The sequence below is a fragment of the Castor canadensis genome, chromosome 9, assembly GCF_047511655.1.
Source record: "Castor canadensis chromosome 9, mCasCan1.hap1v2, whole genome shotgun sequence".
NCBI lineage: Eukaryota > Metazoa > Chordata > Mammalia > Rodentia > Castoridae > Castor > Castor canadensis.
In genome coordinates this window covers 79,886,555-79,908,698 of record NC_133394.1, presented here as the reverse complement: position 1 = coordinate 79,908,698, position 22,144 = coordinate 79,886,555, and the positions used below count along the sequence as shown (strand labels likewise).

The window sequence follows — 22,144 nt, the reverse complement described above, 5'->3', positions numbered from 1 at the left end:
TCACCTTCATGGCTTTAGTCTAGAAATAATGACTATTAGTCTAGACACAATTCCATTCTTGTGGAATTTCCATGGGTAATGTGTAAGCATATCACTACCATGAAACTGATGTCTTTTGGCATCACTGAAATGGTAAATAAAGCAAGCATCAGAATTTAAAAAGAAATTTCAGAGGTGAGCTCATTGTAAAGTGCTTATGATTGCCACATAAGCCTGAACAGATAAAGCACTCACATTAAAACATAAGGCCACAGTCTAAATAAAATATCATGTTCATTAGAGTTCTGCTGAACTATTGCCTCAGTTGACAAGATTCTACCTTACACAGTACAGATCTAACTGCTTAGAGCTAAAGATCAGTCTCAAAAAAAAAGTAACATGTATACTTCCCAGTGGTCATTTAAAAACCTGAATCTAGATGCACAAGCATCCACAAATTATTTCTAATTATTGTACCTAAATGGTTTGCATTTAATTATTGGGATTAGTAATAATTAATATGCAGAGCTTAGTGAAAGTGATCATGAATCATTCCACTTTAAGAATTATCAGGACATGATAAAGCTTTATGCATTTTAATGTGAAGAGTGAACTAATGAAAACTTTTCATTTCAGGCAGTTTATCTATGGTTCAAAATATGTTTGCACTGATTAAATACCAAAGTATCTTTCTCACTGTCAGCAGAAGTGTCTGGCATTTAATTGAAATAGATTCCTCTAACTATAAATAATTGAATGAATGGTTTTAAATCCACAGCTAAAGTTGGTGAACTGACAAATAATGTAAGAATTAGAATTATCAAAACACTTTTGAAAGCATAGTTCTGCGTGGAGGGCTCCATGGAGGAAGTGCCTCATTTTCAAGAAAGGAATGCTGTTTCTTCTGTTTTCGTTCGACTCTTTCCTGCCTTTCTTTCTTTTCCTAAAGAAAAAATAGAAAACTATAAATTCATATATATTCTCATACAAACATCATTTTAAAATCAAGTTGCTTCCCGAAGAGCAAAATAATCCATGATAAGATATTGAAACTATTTCTTAGTTTAATTGGTTTAAAAGACTTAGCAGCTAGGGAATACTGCTAACTTGTATGTGTATTGTTAATAAATATTAGTGCCACAGCATTTTTAATTAAAAATTAAGTAAAATAGCAAAAAAAAAAAAAAACATCTACAATTCTATAAGTCAAAGACAGTAATGAGAAGTTGGTGATAACTTTCTGGCACAAGTTTCTCCAAAGTGAATTTACCAAGTGCAAGTCTGACTATGCCATGGCAGAATGAGATGCTCCACATTTTTTACAAACAGTTGAAAATTCCCTTAGTTTCTGTGCTTGTTATTGTGCTTGAGCACATCTTAAATCTTTTTTTATAGTCTTTTTGTAAATTTTCTGCTCAATTATTTGGGGCATTTATCTATACAGAATTGGTGCTTTTAATTCTTAGCAATTGTGTATTTTCAAATAGGAAATATTAATATTGCCTTTATATCAAGCATTTTATTTATATTACCTGTTTTACTCCTTAAACTTAAGAAGTATTTTGCCACAGAAAACTGTTTAAATAGTAATATTTTCCTGATCATTTATAGAACCTACACCTAAAATGATGGTAATAATGGGGCATGAATACAAATGGGGACTATTTGGGAGAGGAATCAGCCAGAGGTGGAAAGGAAAGGATGCTGAGGGGTGAAGAGGATGGAAGCATGACACATACACACATGAAGACAGCATAATGAAAGCCAGTGAACAGTGTTTATAAAAGGGAGGAGGAAGGAGGGAATGGAAATATAATGGAGGGGGTAAACTTGTTCAAAGTATACTGTTTGCATGTATGGAATTTTAAGAATGAAACCTCCTCATATTATTAATGTATGCTAATTCAAAAATGAAATAAAAATAAAAATAATAATCAGAACCTGAGTACCCATTACCTGTCATAAGGGGATAAAAAAGAAAACATGACCAATTCAAGCTCCCTATGCCCACTTGCTCACCATCTTTCTCCCTTTCCAATCCACTAAAGTGACCACTACTCTGAACTTGATGCTTGTTAACATTGCAGTGCATTTCTTAATACTTTTTAATTGTACATGTATTGGGCAAAGAATTTCAAGCAGAAAGACCTTAGATAAGTGGGAAGAAACTTAGGAGGTAGGAGGAAACGAGAGCCAGCATGAGCAAAATTTGGTGGGAGTCTCAGATGAGAATAAAAAGGGAGATGATAACATCACATGGGGCTTTGAAGGTCAGGTTAATATTTAGATTTTATGTAAAAGAATCTAACAAGTGATATGCAGAGGAAGGCAGAGAGACTGGGGAGGAAAACTAGGGAAACCTGATAGCCAAGGGAGGAGACAGTTGCAAGAAGGGGAGGAATCTGACTGTAGAATGCTGAGAGGTCTAGAAAATGGGGACAAAGTGTAGTTTTGGAAACAGAGACGAGACTGGAGTGGAGGAGGTTGGAAAGGTAATGAAAAATGATGAAATGTCAACAAAATTTCTAGACATTCAGCTATAAAGAAAAGCATAAAATGTAGAAACATAGCTAGAAGGAAATGCTGAATCAAGAGAGTTTATTTTATTTTTATTTTGGCACATGATGGGAATCATTCAAGAGGGTAGAAAGAATGATGCTTCACAAAGGAGTGGAGTGGTAAATTTGTACTTCATTGCTTGAGAGAGGAATAGTCTTGTTTCACTCATATCATTTTAAAAATATTATCACTTACATTTTTACATTTTTATAACACATGAATTTTGGAACTATTTCACTTTTCTGCACATAGGCCCTTCAAAGAAATGACTATCAGGGGCTTGGCATGAAATCTGAACATTTACCTAGGTACACATGATATCTTAATAGCACTTGGTCATTGCGTCCTGCAACCTGGATTGTGTTTCTATTTCTTTGAGTTTCTGCTAAAACTTTAAAGCTTGGTGTTTCCTCTTACTGGTGATTTACTCATACTCCTCCAAAAGCAACAGTATCAAAAAACCCTTTAGACAATGCTGCCTCTGCAGGCTGATGGCTTGGGAGGAGACACTGAGGTAAATCACTGGGTGTCTATGTATCATTTACCAATACATATATGGACTAAGAAATATCACAAGAACAATATGGTGATGCAAGATTTGCATTTGCAGACAACTGTTCACATACACCCAAACAAGCGCAGAGAGGTACGGTGAGTTTTTTTCCCCTGTATTAACATCCTTGTCCTTGTCACAAGAATGTATGCATGCTTGCTATTCCTATTAAAGCAAAGAAGGAATTTTTACGGAATTTTAATTGAGAAAAGAAACGTTTTAATGATCATCATCAATCATTTTAATTTTTTAAAGAGAGGCAGAACATTCACCTGGGTAGGAGAAAAGCAGTAACCATGATGTACCCACAGAAATTGACTGAACAAGCTTTTTTGTTCAATCTACTCAGCACAGGGAGAGAGAAAACAACTTAAAACAAGTTTGATTATACTAGTAGGATGCTAAAAAGCCAGCGCAGAAAATAAGCAATCACTAGCCTTGTATTAACAGGAATCAATAATGTTACTGTTAGGTCCCTGGCATTCTTGGTGTGGGTGGAAGGTCCAGAAGCTAGCACTGAAACCAGACCCCCTGATTTATGACTGCTTGCTTCTCCCTGCCTGATTGTTTCTCTGCTTGCAAACCAACTCAGGCATATCGACCTGTTCCATCTGGTGATCACAGATAATCAGAGACCAGAGACTCTCTCCCTCCCCCATGGCTTAGCCCCTCCTATAAAGCCCACTACCCAATTCAGCCAAGCTGTTTCACTGTGAACCTGAGAGTGACAGCCCTGAGGTCTGGATTCCCAATAAATCTTTCTTTTTCACAAGTGGCATGGGTTTTATTCAGCAGGATCTTACATCTGGTACCGAAACCCGGGAGAGGTTAGCAGGACGCTCCGGCCCAGGGCTGGTCCCTTGGCCTTTATGCCCTGCCCTCTCCTGAACCCAGACTGCTGAATTGACCCCATGTGCCTCCGGACTGTGGATTTTGGACCTTACTGCCTTGCTGGCTTTCCCATCCATCATTAGCCTCTCTCTTCCACTGCTCTCCACCTGACCTACTCCTCAGACTCGGTAAGTGTCACCCTCCTCGAGGCTGCCTGCTCTCTGGTCTCAGAAGTCGCAGGCACCGTGCCAGGCACACCTTCTACCCCTGCTTGGGGCGCCCACCGCTTAGCACGGGGACTCCTGGCTAACCGGTTGGGCATTCTCTGTCGGACGGCAACCCAGGCCAGGGACGCCTGCACTTGGGAACCCGTTCAGGTGACATTTCTCTCTCTCTCTCTCTCTCTCTCTCTTGCTCTCCCTCCCCGTTTTCCTTTCCTCTGCCTAAGGTGAGAGCTCGACAGCCCCTCCAGCTTACTTTGACCAAACGGCAACCAGACGATTCTGCTTTCCTTGCCTGAGCCACATAAGGGAGGCTAGATCTTGACCTAGATCTATATTGGCCTGAAGAGTAAACTCACAAAGGCACCTGCCTCTCTCTCTCTCCCTCTCTCTCTCTCCTTTTCTTCTACATTATGGGGACCACACACTCTAAATTAGATGCATCCACGCCCCCGGGATGCCTTCTCCGCTCCCTAGGGAACCTCGGTCTCTAAGACAATATAAAACCTAAGCAACTGATCTATTATTGCAACACCATTTGGCCTTGGTACAAGCTAGACAATCAATCGCAATGGACTGAAAACGGTACTTTTGATTTTCAAACACTTCTAGATCTTGACAATTTCTGCCATCGCAATGGCAAGTGGTCTGAGATTCCATACATTCAAGCTTTTCTCTCCGCTCTCGATCCTCCCTGCTCTAATCCTGTAATACTGTTCAAATCCGACAACCACCACCCCCCCGCAAAGTCCCAAACTCCTCCTGCCCCCTCTCCTGAAGACTCTTCTCTTACTTGTGACCTCACGGGCTCTGTCTGCCCACCTCCCAACTCCTCCCACCAGTCCTCTACTTTAATCTCTTCTCCCACCCCATCCTCCCATTACTCAGGCCCTCCTCCTTCCACCTCTGCTGGCTCTCCCAAACAGTCGCCACCCTATTCCCCTTCTACAGTAGTTACAATTGACCCTGGGCCATCAGCTCCTCAGGAATCAACACCGCCAGCCTTACCCTCAGCCCCTGCTTTATCACCCTCTCCTCCCCATCCATGTCCCATACCTGCTCCCATACCTCCTCCCAAGCATGCTCAGCCCATCTCTACCCACTCCGGGAGGTGGCAGGAGCTGACGGCATTACCAGAGTCCATGTGCCCTTTTCCATGACTGACCTCTCCCAAATTGAAAAAGACTTGGCTCCTTCTCTAATGACTCAGCCTTCTCTATTAAACAATTTAAATACCTAACCCAAACATATGATATGACCTGGCATGATATATATGTTATTCTTTCCTCCACTTTAACTCCGGATGAAAAAGAAAGATTTTGGTTAGTAGCCCAGGCACATGCCGATGACGTCCACCGCACAGATCTCACTCTCCCGGTGGGATCCACGGCTGTGCCACGTAATAACCCACATTGGGATTATCAGGACCCCACCATTGCTAGCCACCTGAAATTATATGCTCACCTGCCTCCTTGTGGGCCTACAGACTGCCTCCTATAGGGGAGTCAATTTTGACAAACTTAGAGAAATTATCCAACGCCCAACTGAAAACCCCGCTGACTTTTTAGGGTGCTTTACTGAAACTTTAACCCGCTATACTAAGCTAGACCCATCTTCCAAGGATGGAATAATTATTCTCAACTCTCATACTCTCATTTTATTTCCCAATCCTTCCCTGATATTCGAAGAAAACTTAAACAGGCAGAGAATGGCCCTCAAACCCCCCAAGGAGATCTTGTGAAAATGGCACTTAAGGTATTTAATAGCCGAGATGAGGCCCGAGACCAGCGAAAGGCCCAGCTGTTGGTGGCTGCCCGGAGGCCACCTCCTCCAACTTCGAGATGGGCCAGACAACAACGCACGCCTCCAGGGGCTGCTTCAAGTGCAACCAGACGGGACACTGGGCAAAACACTGTCCTTCACCTTGCCTGCTGCTAGGACCCTGTCCACGATGTGGCCGGAATAGACACTGGAGGATCGACTGCCCCTCTTTGTCTCTGCAAGGTAGGTCAGTCTCCCATTCCCACTCTCAACAGAGTGAAGGCCTCATGGACCTCTCGGGCCTGGTGGCAGAAGACTGATGAGGCCCTGGGACCTTGGCCCCCATCAAGATCACTTCGGAGGAGCCCAGGGTAACCATCCAAGTAGCAGGTAGGCCAATCTCATTCCTGCTGGACATAGGGGCCAGTAATTTGGAGCGACCCAACTTTCCGGGTAAGCTTTATCCTTCGCAGATCTCCGTAGTGGGAGTAGACGGTGTCCTCCACCAGTGAAAAACTACCGGGCCACTTTCTTGCTACTTATCAGGTGTACCCTTTACACACTCATTCCTTATCCTGCCCTCTTGCCCCACTCCACTGTTGGGAAGGGATCTTCTCTCTAAACTTCATTTCACCTTCTCCTTTACAACCTTATCCACTACTCAAGATCAGTCCCATGTCCTTTTCCTAATGGTACTTACTAATTTTCCTCCCTCATCAGCTCCAAACTCTCTCCCTCTGACTCCTCATATAGTAAATCCAATAGTCTGGGATATCTCCTCCCCTTCTGTCTCTTCCCACCACTCACCAATTAAAATATATCTAAAAGACCCTAAATCTCACCCAAACAGGCCACAATATCCCATCTCCCTAAAACACAGGTGGGGACTAAAGCCCGTCATTGACAAACTCCTAGCCAAGAAGATTCTTAAACCCACCCACTCCCCATGTAACACCCCCATTCTACTTGTCCTAAAACCTGATGGCTCATACAGACTGGTTCAGGACCTGAGAGTTGTTAACTCGGCTGTTCTTCCTATCTATCCTGTGGTACCGAACCCATATGCACTATTATCTCGCATTCCTTCAGACACCTTCTATTTTTCTGTCCCTGATCTTAAGGATGCTTTCTTCACTATCCCCCTTCACCCTGATTGTCACAGTCTCTTTGCATTTATGTGGGAGGACCCAGCCTCGGGGCTAGCACAACAGCTCACCTGGACAGTCCTTCCCCAGGGCTTCAGGGATAGCTCCCACTTCTTTGGCCAGGCTCTGACACAGGACTTATCCTCTCTTGACCTTCAACCCAGCACTCTGCTCCAGTATGGTGATGATCTCCTTCTCTGTAGCCACACCATTACCTGCTCTCAAGACCACACTGCCTTACTACTCAACTTTCTAGCACAGAAGGGCTATCACCTTCCAAGGCTCAGCTTTCCTCACCACAGGTTAAATAACTTCTAACACTGACCTCCAGGCAGATTACAGTAGACCGGAAGGCCCACATCAGGTCATTAGTGGTCCCCTCTACTGAAGGGGAAGGACCTTCCTTCCTGGACTGGCTGCTGTCTCAGGACGTGGATTCCCATCTTTGCTCTTGGCCCAGCCTCTCCATGAGGCTGCAGGGGCTCTAACTGAACCCTTGGCCCAGCCAAACCCATTAAAACTCCCTTTCTTAAACTTCAACAAGCCCACCTTCAGGCCCCTGCTCTCTCTCCCAAACTTAGTTGACCCTTTCAAGCTATATGTCACTGAGAGAGGAGGAATGGCATTGGGCGTGTTAGGACACATGAGAGGCCTACTTATCCAAACAGCTTGACCCTGTTGTCAAGGGCTGGCAGCCTTGTCTGTGTGCCTTGGCTGCAGCAGCCCTATTAACTCAGGAATCCTCCAAACTCACTTTTGGTGAGCCCACCACTGTCCTGTCCCCCCACTGGCTGACTGACCTCGTCTCACTGCTGCCTTTCCAACCTGTCTCCCTCAAGACTACAACTCTTCCACTTCACTTTTATAGAAAACCCCAATGTTACTTTACAAGCCTGCCCTCCCCTTAATCCTACCACCCTACTTCCTGATGTCACACCCCTGGAACACCCTTGCCTGGAATCCTTAGAAACTCTAACTTACTGTCAACTCCACCTGTGAAGCTCACCTCTGCCCAACCCAGATATTTCTTGGTTTATAGATGGCAGTTCCTCACTGGATACCAGAGGCAGGAGACGAGCAGGCTATGACATAGTGTCCCTCAGTTATTGAATCCAGTCCTCTTCCATGGGGTACCACCTCTCAAAAGGCAGAACTGATCGCTCTAACCAGACCCCTTAACTTAGCTGAGGGAAAGACAGCCAACATCTTTACTGACTCTAAATATGTTCACCACATTACACACCATCATGCTGCTCTCTGGGAGGAAAGGGGCTTTCTCACCACAAAGGGCACACCCATCACCAATGGGTCTCTAATTCTTAAACTGCTAAAAGCCTCTTACCTTCCCACAAAAGTAGCAGTAACCCATTGCAAGGGACACCAACCAGAAACTACAGAAACTTTCCAGGGCAATGTCTTTGCTGACAGAGAGGCAAAAAGGGCTAATGCACAGACTTCCCCCATGGCACTTTTTACAACTTCTGTTAAACCAGGGGATCTTGTTCTCCTCAAGGATCTTTGACCCTCTCTGCTGGGACCTCAGTGGACTGGCCCTCATCTGGTTGTCCTCACAATGCCCACCACTGTCAAGCTCAACAGGATCCCCCAGTGGCAGCACCTTTCAAGGATAAAACACTGCCCACCAACCTCAGACTCTTCCATAACAGCAAAGGATGAATACTCTTGCATACCACTGGGCCCCACATGGCTACACCACTCCTGAAAACTCTCTCCCTCTTCCTCTCCTACATAAGCTCTCAATCCTCATCTGGTTCTCAATTTTCTACTATAGGTGATCTTACCAACAACTGGCCTTGTCTACAAATGAAGCCTGGGAAAAACCATCAGCCTCCACTCCTGGCAACCTTACAAAGTTCCAAATTCCAGCTGAACCCCCTTTAACAACGCCTCCACTCAGCACGAAGCAGTTAGATTGACTGGCACCCATAATACCAACAAAAAGCTGGAATGTTAGGTCCCTGGCATTCTTGGGGCGGGCAGAAGGTCCTGAGGCTAGCACCAAAATCAAACCCCCTGATTTATGACCACTTGTTTCTCCCTGCCTGTTTCTCGGCTTGCAAAACAACTCAGGAACTTCCAGTTACTCAACTAGCCAGGCATGTGGACCTGTTCCATCTGGTGATCGCAGATAATCAGAGACCAGGGACTCTCTCGCTCCCCCATGGCTTGGCCCCTCCTATAAAGCCCACTACCCAATTCAGCCAAGCCACTTCACTCTGAACCCAAGAGTGACAGCCCTGCAGTATGGATTCCCAATAAATTTTCTTTTCCTCACGTGGTGTGGTCTTTATTCAGCAGTACCTTACAGTTACTTTGATAATTAAAAGCACCTGTTAGGAAATCTTTTAACTGTTATCTATGGGAGACTGAGTATCTTTTTTTTTTTTTTGGAGTCAGGGTTTTGCTGTGCTGTGTTGCCGAGGCTGGCCTCAACTCCTGGGTGGTACTGGGTTTTGAACTCAGGGCTGTACTCTTTCCAGGCAGGGACTCTACTGCTTCAGTCATGCCTCCAAGCCCTTTTGCTCTAGTTATTTTCTATGGGGTCTTGCATTTTTTCCTGGGCCAGCCTGGACCACAATCCTCTTATTTATATTTCTTTTCAAAGCTGGGATAACAGGCAAGCTCAGCATTTTTCTGTTGAGATTGGGTCTCACAAACTTTTTGACCAGGCTGGCCTTCAACTATTATCCTCCTGATCTCAGCCCCTCAAGTTAGCTAGGATTACAAGAGTGAGCCACAGGTGCCTGATTTTATTTTCCTAAAGGTAACTATGAATTAACCTGGGAAATGGAATGAAGAAAGGAGTCCTGCCTAATCTTTGGCTATAACTTTCCTTTAAAGCAATTTCCCATCCTATGCTTGCAAACTAAGCAAGGTTGTTTATCAAAATTTTTAAATGTTGTTTTATATGAAAATTGAAGGCAGTAGACTACTATAGGGCTATTCTATCTGTCCAGAAAATATTTACAGTAATAACTGGGTAAGATAGGTCTGTAATACATTATACATTTATTTGTACATAGCACTATATTTGTAGAAAATTTGCCACATATTGAACCATGTTATTTTATCTTGGCTCTTTAATGAGTTTTTGTTTTCCCAAGAACGGATGAGAATGAGAAAGTGACAAAATACTATAGTTAAAAATACTGTTACCTAACTGTGAGGTGGTCATTATGGAAGTTCTATTTTCAAGAAAATGTAGCAGCAAAGCCCCAAACTCAAATTTCTGTATTTAGTTACTCTGAGTGATGCCAGCAGCTAATACACATCTTGATACAAGACTTTTTTTAGAACAAAACACTATTTAAGAGTTTAACTTAAATAAATCTTCATGAAATACCACCTCTTTCATCAGACATCAAACCAATTTTGATATCTAATTTTATTACTGTCTCTCTGCAAAGAATTATCATAATACATTATAAAAGTCAACATATAACAACATATAAAATTAGGATTGCTTTAAATTACTTCAGGGAGAGCTGATACATTTATAACATTATAAGGTTAAGGTGTTTCTGAGCAAGAGAAATCCTATTCCATTTTCTCAAGTCTTTATCTGGGTTCTTCAGAGAATTCTAGTATTCTTCATATTGGCTTTACATATTTCTTGTTTATTCCTAAGTACTTTATCTTTTATCCTATCTATTTTTTAATTATTAATTTTTTGGTAGTACTGGGGTTTGAACTCAGGCAAGTACTCTACCACTTGAGCCACACCCCAGCCCTTCTGGCTTTAGTTATTTTTTAGATAGAGTCTCATGTTTTTGTTTGGGCCAGCCTGGATCATGATCCTCCTAGCCTCATGCCCAATAGAATTACAGGTGAGCACCACCACACCCTGCTTGTTGGTTAAGATGAGGATCTCACTAACTTTTGCCCAGGCTAACCTCAAATCATGATCCTCCCAATCTCCCCCTCCTGAGTAGCTGGGATTACATGCATGAGTTACTTCACCTAGTTTATTCAATCTTTAAATAGCTCACTTTGATCTTGTGACCTCTCTAGCAATTGGTGATTCTGATGTTTATATAAAAAATGAGTAAGAACAGTCAGAAATACTGTGAAAGAAGATCTATGATGGACAGTTAACCCAAACAGATGTTTACAGATAAGCTTACAAACAAAACAGTGTGATACCAGAATATGTTTAATGAGATTGACCAATCAAACAGAAAGTGAAGAAAAAGACTCAAAAATATGAGAATAATCATATAATAAAGATAGCACTTCAAGCCAATAGGTAAGTGAAAGGTTATTTTGTAAAAGGTACATTTGGAAAAAATAAAGTTGCAATCATAATTGTCACCATGTGTCAGAATAAATTCTAAGTAGAGCAAACATTAAGACATAAAGATATGAAGACTAAAATGGGACAGGTTTAATTAACCTTAAATTATGGAAGTTTTTTTAATTATGCTTGGTAAGAAGGACCAAAAGAAAAGAAATGATAAATCTGACAAACAAAGAATTAAAAGCAAAGTTGGAAAGCCAACAAAAGTAGACTTATATCAGAAATTACAGGCTTGGCCAGGCGCTGGTGGCTCATGCCTGTAATCCTAGCTACTCAGGAGGCAGAGATCAGGAGGATCATGATTTGAAGCCAACTTGGGCAAATAGTTTGCGAGACCCTATCTCAAAAATGCCTAACACAAAGCAAGGGCTGGTAGACTGGCTCAAGGTGTAGGCACTGAGTTCAAGCTCCTGTTCCATAAAGAAAAAACAAAGAAAGAAATTACAGGCTAATTTTCATAGTACATGAAAAAGCTTCCAGAAATCAATTAAGAAAAAGACTAACAATCCAATAGAAAAATGTGCAAAGTCTATAAATCAACAGTTTACAGAAAAGATATATAAAAGGCCATTTTACAAATAAAAGCATGCTCAATCGTAAACGAGATAAACCCTAGATGATATTGTTTAGCTAGCAGATTGAAATGATTATAAGAACAAGTCTATTAAGAAACTCTAGTGAATAGACAGGAGAAATTTTATATTTTTGATTACTGAATCAGGTGAATGTGTTAACTATTCATATGAATATGCTACCTACTCACATAAAATGTTATTCCATGAAAATGTGTTATTTATAAAAAATTAATGAAATAATCACTTATATTTTAAGATAGAAAACTATTTTGCTTGACAACAACAAAAAGTAACATAAATATAAGTAACTTGAAACCAAATACATCTGTAAATATGTAGTAAAGTCCAGGTAGATACATTCCTTTCAAACTTCAAACTTGCTCTTTCGTTAAAGTATACCTAAACAAGACCTTCTTGAAGTCATCAGAAATATTGAAAGAACCAAAGAAATGGAGTAACTTTCTCACCATTAGATTTAATGCTCTTGTGTGAATGACAGGTTCACCTAAAATACTCTGACATAATCTCAGCAGCAAACACATACTTTCTAGATTTTAGATGCAAGAACACTGCTAAGGAACAATGGACGGGATTGGTAAAGGACTGGAGGAAGGAATGCAGGCTCACAGGAATAACTGAAGTTTAAGTTTAGGTGCTTCTGTGAATTGTAGAAGCATTATAAAAATGAGCAAATCAAAGAAAATGCAATATATGCAGGAGAAGAGAATGAATTCTTCCAGGAAAAATACTAATGTGGGACAAACAGAACTACAATTAGGGGAGAAAAGGGACAGAGAAGTGCTTAGAAAAATACAAATGCATTAACACGTAAAACCTACCAGCCATTTTGCATATTCATTGATGGCTTGCTTATCTTTATCTTTCTTCTCAGCTTTTTTCAGTTCTTCCTTTCTCTTCTCATTTATTTTCTCTTTTTCCTTTTGCTTAAAAAAAGCTTCCTTTTTTTCATTCCTAGGTAGGATAGTATAAAACACTGGAGAGTTACAGAAGAGTATATAATAAAGGTTCCCTAATACAGTTTTCCCAATAAAGAGATGAGGCATTAGTAAGTTTCAACTAAATAAATTTTAGAAAAGCCAAATGTGTTAAGTTCAAATCTATCAAGATATTATTTTGTATTACCATTTTTGGATAGCACTTAAGTTCTCTTTCTTTTTCTCAGCAACAGTTTCTTCTTCTCTCTGTTTCTTTGCTCTTTCATATTCTTTCTCCTTTTTATTTTTTTCTTTAAGATATTCCATCTTTTTCTCTTTCCATTTTTCAAAAGCCTGAAAAAGTTCAGAATGATTTCATAGTTATTATAAAAGTGCCATTAATCATTAATTCTGCTTTTCGATATTTAAAAATAACTAAGAAAGGAATTCAACTGGAGGTGTGGCACAAGTGGTTGAGTGCCTGCTTTGCAAGCATGAAACCCTGAGTTTAAACCCCAGTCCCACCACAAAAAAAAGAAATTCAAAGTTCCAGAATACTTGTAGTGCTTCTCCTTTTCTCACAGCATTTTCTTCTTCAGTTTTCTTCTTGCTTTTTTCCTCAAGTCTCTTTTTTGCAGCTATTTTCTTTGCTTCCTTTTCTTTCATTGCTTTCCAGGCCTCAAATGATGCTAATGCTTCTTCTCTCTTAGCAGCTCTTTTCTATTTCAGAAATGCAACAGACAGATGTAAACAGATGAATGAAGACAGACATATACAAATGTGTATTTATCTTTAATCCCTAGATAGTCATCATTTACAGAAATTAAATTTAGGAGGGTGGCTCAAGTGTCTGCCTTTCAAACTGAATTCAAACCGAAGTCCCGCAAAAAAAAAAAGGGAAATTAAGTTTCAAATCTAATAATCCTCCCTTATTTCTTCTATGACCCACTGATCTTTGAACAGTGTGTTGTTCAGCATCCAATTATCTTAGTATTTTCTGCTGCTGCTTTCATTGCTGAGTTCTAGTTTTACTGCCTTATGAGCAGAGAGTATGCAGGGGTTATTTCAATTTTCTTATATTTGATGAGACTTGCTTGTACCCTAGATATGGTCTATTTTGGAGAAAGTTCCATGGGCTGCTGAGAAGAATGTATATTGTGCAACTGCAGTGTAGAATAAATACTCTGTAGACATCTGTCAGTTCCATTATATCTATGGTGTCATTTAGTTCTAGGATTTCTTTGTTGATTTTTTTGTTTGAATGACCTATCTATTGGTGATAGAGGGATAATAAAGTCTCCTTCTACCATTGTGTTGGGGATCTATATATGGTTTTAAGTCCTTTAGTGTATGTTTAATGAAGTTGGGTACACTGACATTGGGTACATATAAGTTGGTAATTGTTATTTCCTCTTGATATATTGCTCCTTTTATTAGTTATGAAGTGACCTTCTTTATCTCTTTTGAGTAATTTAAGTTTGAAGCCCACTTTATCTGATATAAGTATTGCTACTCCTGCCTGTTTTCAGGGGCCATCAGCTTGGTAAATCTTCCAGCCTTTCACCCTAAGCCAGCATTTGTTTCTGTTAATAAGGTAGGTCTCTTGTAAATAACAGATTGTTTGGTCCTCCTTTCTAATCCAGTTTGCCAAAGGTTGTCTTTTGATGGAGGAGTTGAGTCCATTGACATTCAGTGATAGTTAGGGGTGGGGGAGGGTGAGAATGGTTGGCACCACTGGAAGTAGGGATGTAGCGGGAAAAGGGGTAGGAGGATGAATATGGTGCAAACAATGTATACACCTGTATGTAAATGAAAAAATGATACCTGTTCAAAGTGCTCCAGGAATCAGGGGAGAGGGAATGGGGGAGAGGAATGGAGGGGGTAATTCAAGTATGATATGTTTGATACATTGTAAGAACCTTTGCAAATGCTACAATGTGTGCCCAGCACAATAGAAAAAAATAAATAAAATTTTTTAAAAAACAGATGATTTAGAAAAGCTAAATGTTCAGAGATACTTTAATGACATAAAAATCTAGAACATTTACTTTTTTATTTCACAATACCTGTTCATTTTGGATTCTTAAGTTTTCACTTTCAATCCTTTTTATTCTGTGAATTTCATGTAAATACATATTTTTCTTTTCTAACCACTCCTGTGAAAATAAGAAAAGGTTATATAAAGGTCGCCAAATGAATTAGAATTCTTATTTATTCCTGAAACATTTGATTAAAATATTAAAAAAGGACAAAAATATATAAATTTTACTCAAATTCCTATTATTTTGTTTCTAATAATATTCTGATACATAAAAATGAGTATTTAAGAAAATTATATGTATATTATCTTTGTTAGTATTAACAATATATACTTTGAAGATTTAATTTAATGCTTAACATAATTAACATTTTTCACTGAAATTCCATGTGTAATTTTCTAATGTGTATTATTCTGTATAACAAACAAAACAATAAAAAGATCATTTTTGAAATATAGTGAAAAAATTATCTTAAAAAACTCTTTCTGTTCATGAATAATCCAAACTTAAAGGAGAAGTAGCATAAAACATATAGATTTTTACAACAGTTTGGTTCTTGCTCTATTTCTATAAATGGCATCTTTGCTTTCCTTAAAAAACAACTATGATCAGTTAAACAAAGTGTGGAGGAAAATAATTTAGTAAAATAGCTTTGGATTGCTCATGTAACAGTAAGGAAAGTATTTCTTGATAAAGTAAGAATTAGGAGAAAATAGAAGAGATGAACCAACTTGGGTTATAGTATGTACATACATGGAAATGTCACAATGAACCACCCTGTATAGCTATCTTAAACAAACAAAAATGTCATTTTTTTTTTCTTTTTCAAAAACAGAACAGGAAGGCAAAACAGGTCATGCCTGTTGGTACCAGTGGGAGCAGGGAGGATGTAAGGGAAGGGTATATAGGAGGGTAAATATGGTGGAAATATTATGTACACATGTATGTAAATGGATAAATGAGACCTGATGAAACTATTGTAGGAATTGGGTGGGGGAAGAGGGAGAAAAGGTGAATCGATGGAAGAATTGATGGAGAGGGTGAATTTAACTATGATATATTGTAAGAACTTTTATAAAAGTCACCATGTACCCTCAGTAAAACAATAATAAATAAAAATGAAAAAAGTAAGCATTAAACCATCATTTCTGACAGTCACTTTATTCTTTAATAAACAGGTAGCTTTATGTATATGATTAATTCCCTTTTACCTGGTAGACAGCTGCCCTTATGTGATCTGCCCTGTCAGGCTCTGAGCTCTGCTTCTGTGAAGGCTTCTGGTCCAACACTTTCAAAGTTCCTAAATAGTGAGAAGAGGTAGTTGTCGATGGAGTTCTCCTTACAGAACTGGGTTTCTTTAAAAACTCAGAGGTCATTAATCTGGAAAGTTTCAAATGGATCAAGATAGAGTATTAAAATTGCATTTATAGAGGAGAGAAGTTAGAATATGCAGCTACATTATAATTTCATTAATTAAATTATGATGACTGAAGCTATTGGTAAGATATAGCCTTTTCTTAGTATACAAAGCATACTAGTCAACATAATTAAAATTTTACAGCTTTAAGTTATATAGCAATTTAAAGCAATTTCTCTTTTTAGGTATTTATAATTAGAGCCTTTTTAAGAAACATGGATATCTCAAGTTACACAGAAATACATTAATCAAATGGGTTTTAATCACCCTTTTAATATGTTCTTGTATTATTTGTTGACATGAACCACTCTAAAAATGAAGTTAGAAAGAACAGAACCCAAAGGCCAGGCACAGTGGCATACACCTGTCATTTCACCTACATGGGAAGAATAAATAAGAAGATCGTGGTCCAGGACAGCCCAGGTATAAAGCAAGACCTTCTCTCAAAGACAGCCAGGGCAAAAAGGGCTGGGGTTGTGGCTCAAGTGGAAGAGCATCTGCCTAGCAAGCACAAGGCCCTAAGTTCAATCCCTGCTCCCTGTCCCAGTCAAGAAAAGAAAGAAGAAAAAAAAAGAACAAATAGTACCCTGTAAAGCCTAAAATAAGTACTGACTAGCCATTTACAGAAAAATTTGGCTGGCCCTCCAGGTTTGATTAACAATAATTTAAAAGATTTAGAAGATTTAGATTAGCACTTCAGAGTTAGCAACAGTTATCATCAGTAACAATATTGAAGCTATACTGATTCTTATTTTATTAAGCCCACCTAGTCCATTGAACTTGAAGACTTTTAAGTAAAAGTCTGTTATGTGTTAGACAAAGATATGTTAATGCTGGCCTTCAGGTTCATACCACCTTATATCTATTGTCTCAGCAAAAAGAGAAGGAGCTCTATCCCAGGATGTGGGCAGTGACACCAGGGAAGAAGGAAAACACCCTAAGGAAAGATCCTGGAGAACAAAGGTATCACATGGGCTTTCCAGGCACTAATTTCGGTAATAGACTTAAGTCATTTTATTCATTACTTGTTATAATAGAATGCAATCAACTGAGAAGTTTTATCATGAAGTATATCCATCCACTTCACAATATAAGAATTAAAGAAAAAATCCCAGTGACATTTACTTTATGGAACCTAAACTTAAATGAGTTTAGACGGTGATAACTTTATTACCTGCCGGATGCACTGGATACTCTATTACTTGTCAACTTTTTAGTCTTCATTTCTCTATCTTCATTTGTTTTCTATTAAACAGAAGAAATCATAGATGGATCATTCACCATGACTCTCACGATTAGACCAAGAGATTGAAATCAGTATTTCTTAAGCATCTTGTGTATTGGTCAAGCACAGCAGGCACTGGGGACAGATCAGTGAATTAAATGACCCCAAGGACACTAAATTTTTCAGAGGGGGTTATTGACAAAAATGGCATGAAATGTGACTTAGGAAGGACACAGAACTGGGAGAGTGACAGGGCTGAGGGGCTGCATTAGTGAAGCTCATCTGGGGAGGCCTTGCTGAGGGGATGGTACAAAGCTCAGAATGGTAAGTGGAAAGGCCTCCATGACAGTCCATGGAAAGAAAGAAACATAAGTACTTAGATACCAAGAGGCCAGTGGTATTGAAGCATAGTGAACTGGTCAGAGAAGAATCTTGCAAAATCATCAAGTGGTGCTAAGGAGTTTGGATTTTATTCTCATGATAAGAAATCAGTAGAGACTTTAAGAGGGGATGATTAGATTGAAATGTAAGAAGGTTTACTCAATAGAGTGTAAGAACAAAGCTAAAGGTCTAGTCAATGGAAATATGATCTTACTTGTTATGCGTAAATTGTTTAGAACTATCTCTACTAGACAGTTCTAAGATCCTGTGTACGCCTCAGGACACCCCTCCTCCTTGTAAGGAATAACTTTCTGTTTCACACAGATGGGTGGGTGAGTGCAAGCAGTACAGTGAGGGCACAGATGTGAACTTGGCTCTAATGTTTTCTAAGGAAAGGGGCAAACGATGATATAGCTGGTGCATGCCTTAATGAGTCTTATCTATACATTTTAGTAAAGAGATGTATATTGTTCTATTAAAGTCCTGTTCAAACACCAGTTTTCAGCTGGTTTCCTTCCTACTGAGGGTAAACATAGCTGATAGTTGTCTGCAGCTGCAAAAGATAAAGACTAAATTCAGGAGAAATAAAGACTAAAAATGCTATGTCATAAATATTGAAAGTATAGTACTCTAGTATAATTTAGTATAAAACAAGTAATCCCACATGCTATAAATCCATTTCTCAATATTGTAATAATAATGTTCCTGATGATGATCTTATATGGATATTGGTAAACATTTCTTAAAATTTTTCATTAAAATTGTTAAAGTGTTTTAAAATATTAAAATTTCACTTTGTCAGAACCTCAGAAATTGTTTCCTCAGTAGCATACTTATAAGTGTATATAGAAATATACACATAAATATACACTTAAGGTTATATATTTCTGAGGCATTAGGAGTCTATTATATTCAGATACATCTGATCATTTTTATTGAAACACAGATTTTTATTATGCTATCTGCAAAGCATCTTTAAAGTAAAATTATATTAAGTAACACTTGCTTGACAATATACCACTGTCAAAAGATGACTTTTCATAGTAATACAGAAGTTATAAGACAGAATATAAACTGTTTTAAAGTTCTATTTCAGGTTTTAAGCTGTAGTACAAAAGGTATAAACTCAAAGAAATACCTTTGCAGATTCCATTGCATCAGTGAGTATTAAGATACTCTGAGATTTTGATAGTAATGAATCATCATTTGACCTCTGTCTAGCCTTCTTTTCTTCTTCAAGGTCATTAGCAGCCACTTCACTTTCCTTGGGTTTTTCAAGTTCAGGAATAACACAGTCTGTTAAAACTGAACTCTCTTCATTTTCATTTGATTTCAAAGAACTACAATGCTCAATAAGGTCTTCATCCTGATCTGTTTTGAGACAGAGTAATAGCACTAAAACCTTCTTCTGAACTAATAAAATGGATAACATATTCATTTATTTTCCTTTGAATGAAGACTGTCTAAAGTTTCTTTTTTTCTTGCAAAATAAAATACAAAAACTATCATATTGAACTTGAGTAAACTTTTTTCAAAAGTGATCTACAAAAGCAAAAATGGCTATTCAATCTAGAAGCATGTCATAAACATAATACTTAGAAATTCTGATTAATAATCAGAATGGAATAGCCACACCAAAACAAAGACACATCAAAAGAACACGGCAATGTGCAAACCAAGCAACTGAGATGCAGAATCTCTACTTAAAGCAGACTGTGAGTGATGGCACCATGCCACTGCAGGTACAAGCAGTACAGATGAATGGTATAGATGCAGAGAGAACCAGGAACTAACATCACTTCACACAGAGAATAAAGCCAATTAGTTTTGTCCCCTCACAAGGCAACGCTGTCTCTTGCACAGGGTTATCTCTATTTTCTCAGTGCATGACAAGACAGGCTCAAGCTCTGGCCTGAGAAGACTGTTTTTGCTTTTATAGAATTGTTCTAGTATTCTGATTCTGCCACATTTTGGAACGTTCAACAGAAAGAAATCAGTGCTTTCTGTGATGTAGCCAACTTTTCATTTCTACCAGGATCCACCTCCTGGCAAACCTGTACCTTTACTGTCACTTGTCTTAATTGTGCTGTTTTCATCATGGTCATTTTTTTTCTTTTTGGAATTTGTTTGGAGATAAGTAAACTTATAACCACTTTATCATTACAATTGCATATTCACATTTCATGAGCACCCATGGCTCAAATGATTTCTCAGTTCTTTGGAGCTATGATTGAATCTACTTAGTGGAAAGAGCAAGGACTTCAGAGTCAAACCATGGCTCCTTTACTGGCTGCCCCAGGCATATTTCCTAATGCCTCTGCACTTCAGTTTTCTTATCTGTAAAATGACAAAAACTACACTATCCTATAAGTACTTAATAAATGTTAATTATACATCTCATTCCTAGAAATGCTTCTGCCTTGTAGCTCTCATTAAGCTACATGCTATAGCACTAGAAATACAGTAACAACTCACACCTCACATTTACTACGTGCTTACCATGGCACTATTCTAAGTGCTTTACATATATTCTTAATTCATTTAATTCTTATACTCACCTGATGAGGTACATTGCTCATATAGAATGCACTGTAAAGATCAGCATATAGGCTTTTTTTTTTTCTCTCATGTAGCTGTCCCTGAATTGAAAGTCCATCTAACTATCATGCTACGCTATACACAAGTGCAGTAAAACACACTATTATGTGTTCTAACCTTTGGTGACCACCCACTTGGACTGGGCACTGGGTTAGGGACTAAAATATATTCTGTTACTTAATTCTCACAATAATCTTTTGAGACAGATGGTATTATAATTTGGGGAAATTGAGACACTGAGAGATTAAATTCTGTATCTAAACTCACATAGTTGGCACCTGCATAGTTGGGATTAAAACTTAGGCAACCACAAACATATTTTCCCTATAACTCTGCAAAATATTATTTCTCTTAAAAACAGGGTTCTAAGCACTACAGAGTTCAAATATTATGCAATACATATACATAGCTACCTTTTATGGATGCTTCTTCCCCAGATCCTGGTGAAAAGGAATTTCTAAGACTTTCTTTAAGAGATGATAATGACAGACTTTTTAACAATGGATCCTGTTTAAAACAAAATGTATACACTATATAAGTTTAGCCCTAAAGATCTGCAGTGGCAACAGCATTATTAAAATTATCTCATGATTTTGAAATCTGCATAATTAGAACCTGCAGGTGAAATGCCAAAAGTGTTAAGTCACTGGAGACAAGTACACTTGAAGCTTTGATATTTTGGTCATTAGAGCAGTCACTAAACAAGTTATTTTGCTCATTATCTGTTACCTCTAAATTAATTTTTAGGAATTTTAAACACTCCTGATGCTCTAAAAACAAATCTCTTATAAGCATTTAAGACAAATATTTGATTTTAATTTTTTTGACATTTCTGTATTCAAGGAAAGATTAAAGAATAGTAGCTAAAAAGTTTTATTATCAAACAAATATTAATAGTTGTCCAAAAGAAAACAATCTATTAAACCAGGCAGATAGCCACTTCCAAGTATTTTATGTGAGAAAAGCACACAGATTGCACTAGGCTTTCAGAATAGATCATTAATAATATCCAATGTCCAGTCAAAAGTCACTAAGTGATGAAAAAAACAGAATATGTGAAACATACTCATGGAAAACAACAACAGTCAAAGGAAAGTCACCCAGAGATGACACACTGCTGCAGTTAGTAAACGAGGACTTCTAAGTGGTCATTATAAATACGTCCAAGCACTTTAAGGAAAGTATATGCATGATGGCTGAACAGATGGGCGTTTTCTTAAAAGTCTAGGAACTACAAAAATCATCAATAGAAATTGTAGAGTTGAACACTGTAACTGGACTAAGATGAGCCAAAAGTCATACCTAGATGGGAAACCCAAAGAAGTAGACTGACAAGAGTCAGAGCACAGTCAGGAAGACTGTCATAATGAGCACTTAGGAACATTTAGATTGTTAAAAATGGAAGTATCTGGCAATAAGACCACAATGCTTCATCATGGCGATGTTACAGACTTGACTTCAAATGCCTGGCTTTCACACTATGAGAATGTGAATGTGGTCTCAAGGTCACCTAGCACCATGGAAACACTCAACAACCTACCAACAAAAAGCCTATCACAAAACATCATGAATACTAAGATGACAAATATGATGATGCAAAAACAGGA

General features: G+C 38.5%; 1 protein-coding gene across 3 annotated transcripts in view; it reads right to left on the bottom strand.

Annotated features, from left to right (window-relative positions):
* Positions 1-249: 249 nt before the first annotated feature.
* Positions 250-22,144, bottom strand: part of Map9 (microtubule associated protein 9) — a 31,792-nt gene continuing 9,897 nt past the window's right edge. For all 3 annotated transcript variants that reach the window (XM_074041771.1, XM_074041773.1, XM_074041772.1), the window contains exons 6-14: positions 20,951-21,044; positions 19,078-19,310; positions 17,508-17,578; positions 16,128-16,296; positions 14,944-15,033; positions 13,436-13,597; positions 13,086-13,231; positions 12,782-12,914; positions 250-922 (exon numbers count right to left, since the gene is read on the bottom strand). In XM_074041771.1, coding sequence (XP_073897872.1) covers positions 800-922; positions 12,782-12,914; positions 13,086-13,231; positions 13,436-13,597; positions 14,944-15,033; positions 16,128-16,296; positions 17,508-17,578; positions 19,078-19,310; positions 20,951-21,044 — 1,221 coding nt within the window. In that variant the 3' untranslated portion in view covers positions 250-799. The remainder of the gene's footprint in view (positions 923-12,781; positions 12,915-13,085; positions 13,232-13,435; positions 13,598-14,943; positions 15,034-16,127; positions 16,297-17,507; positions 17,579-19,077; positions 19,311-20,950; positions 21,045-22,144) is intronic.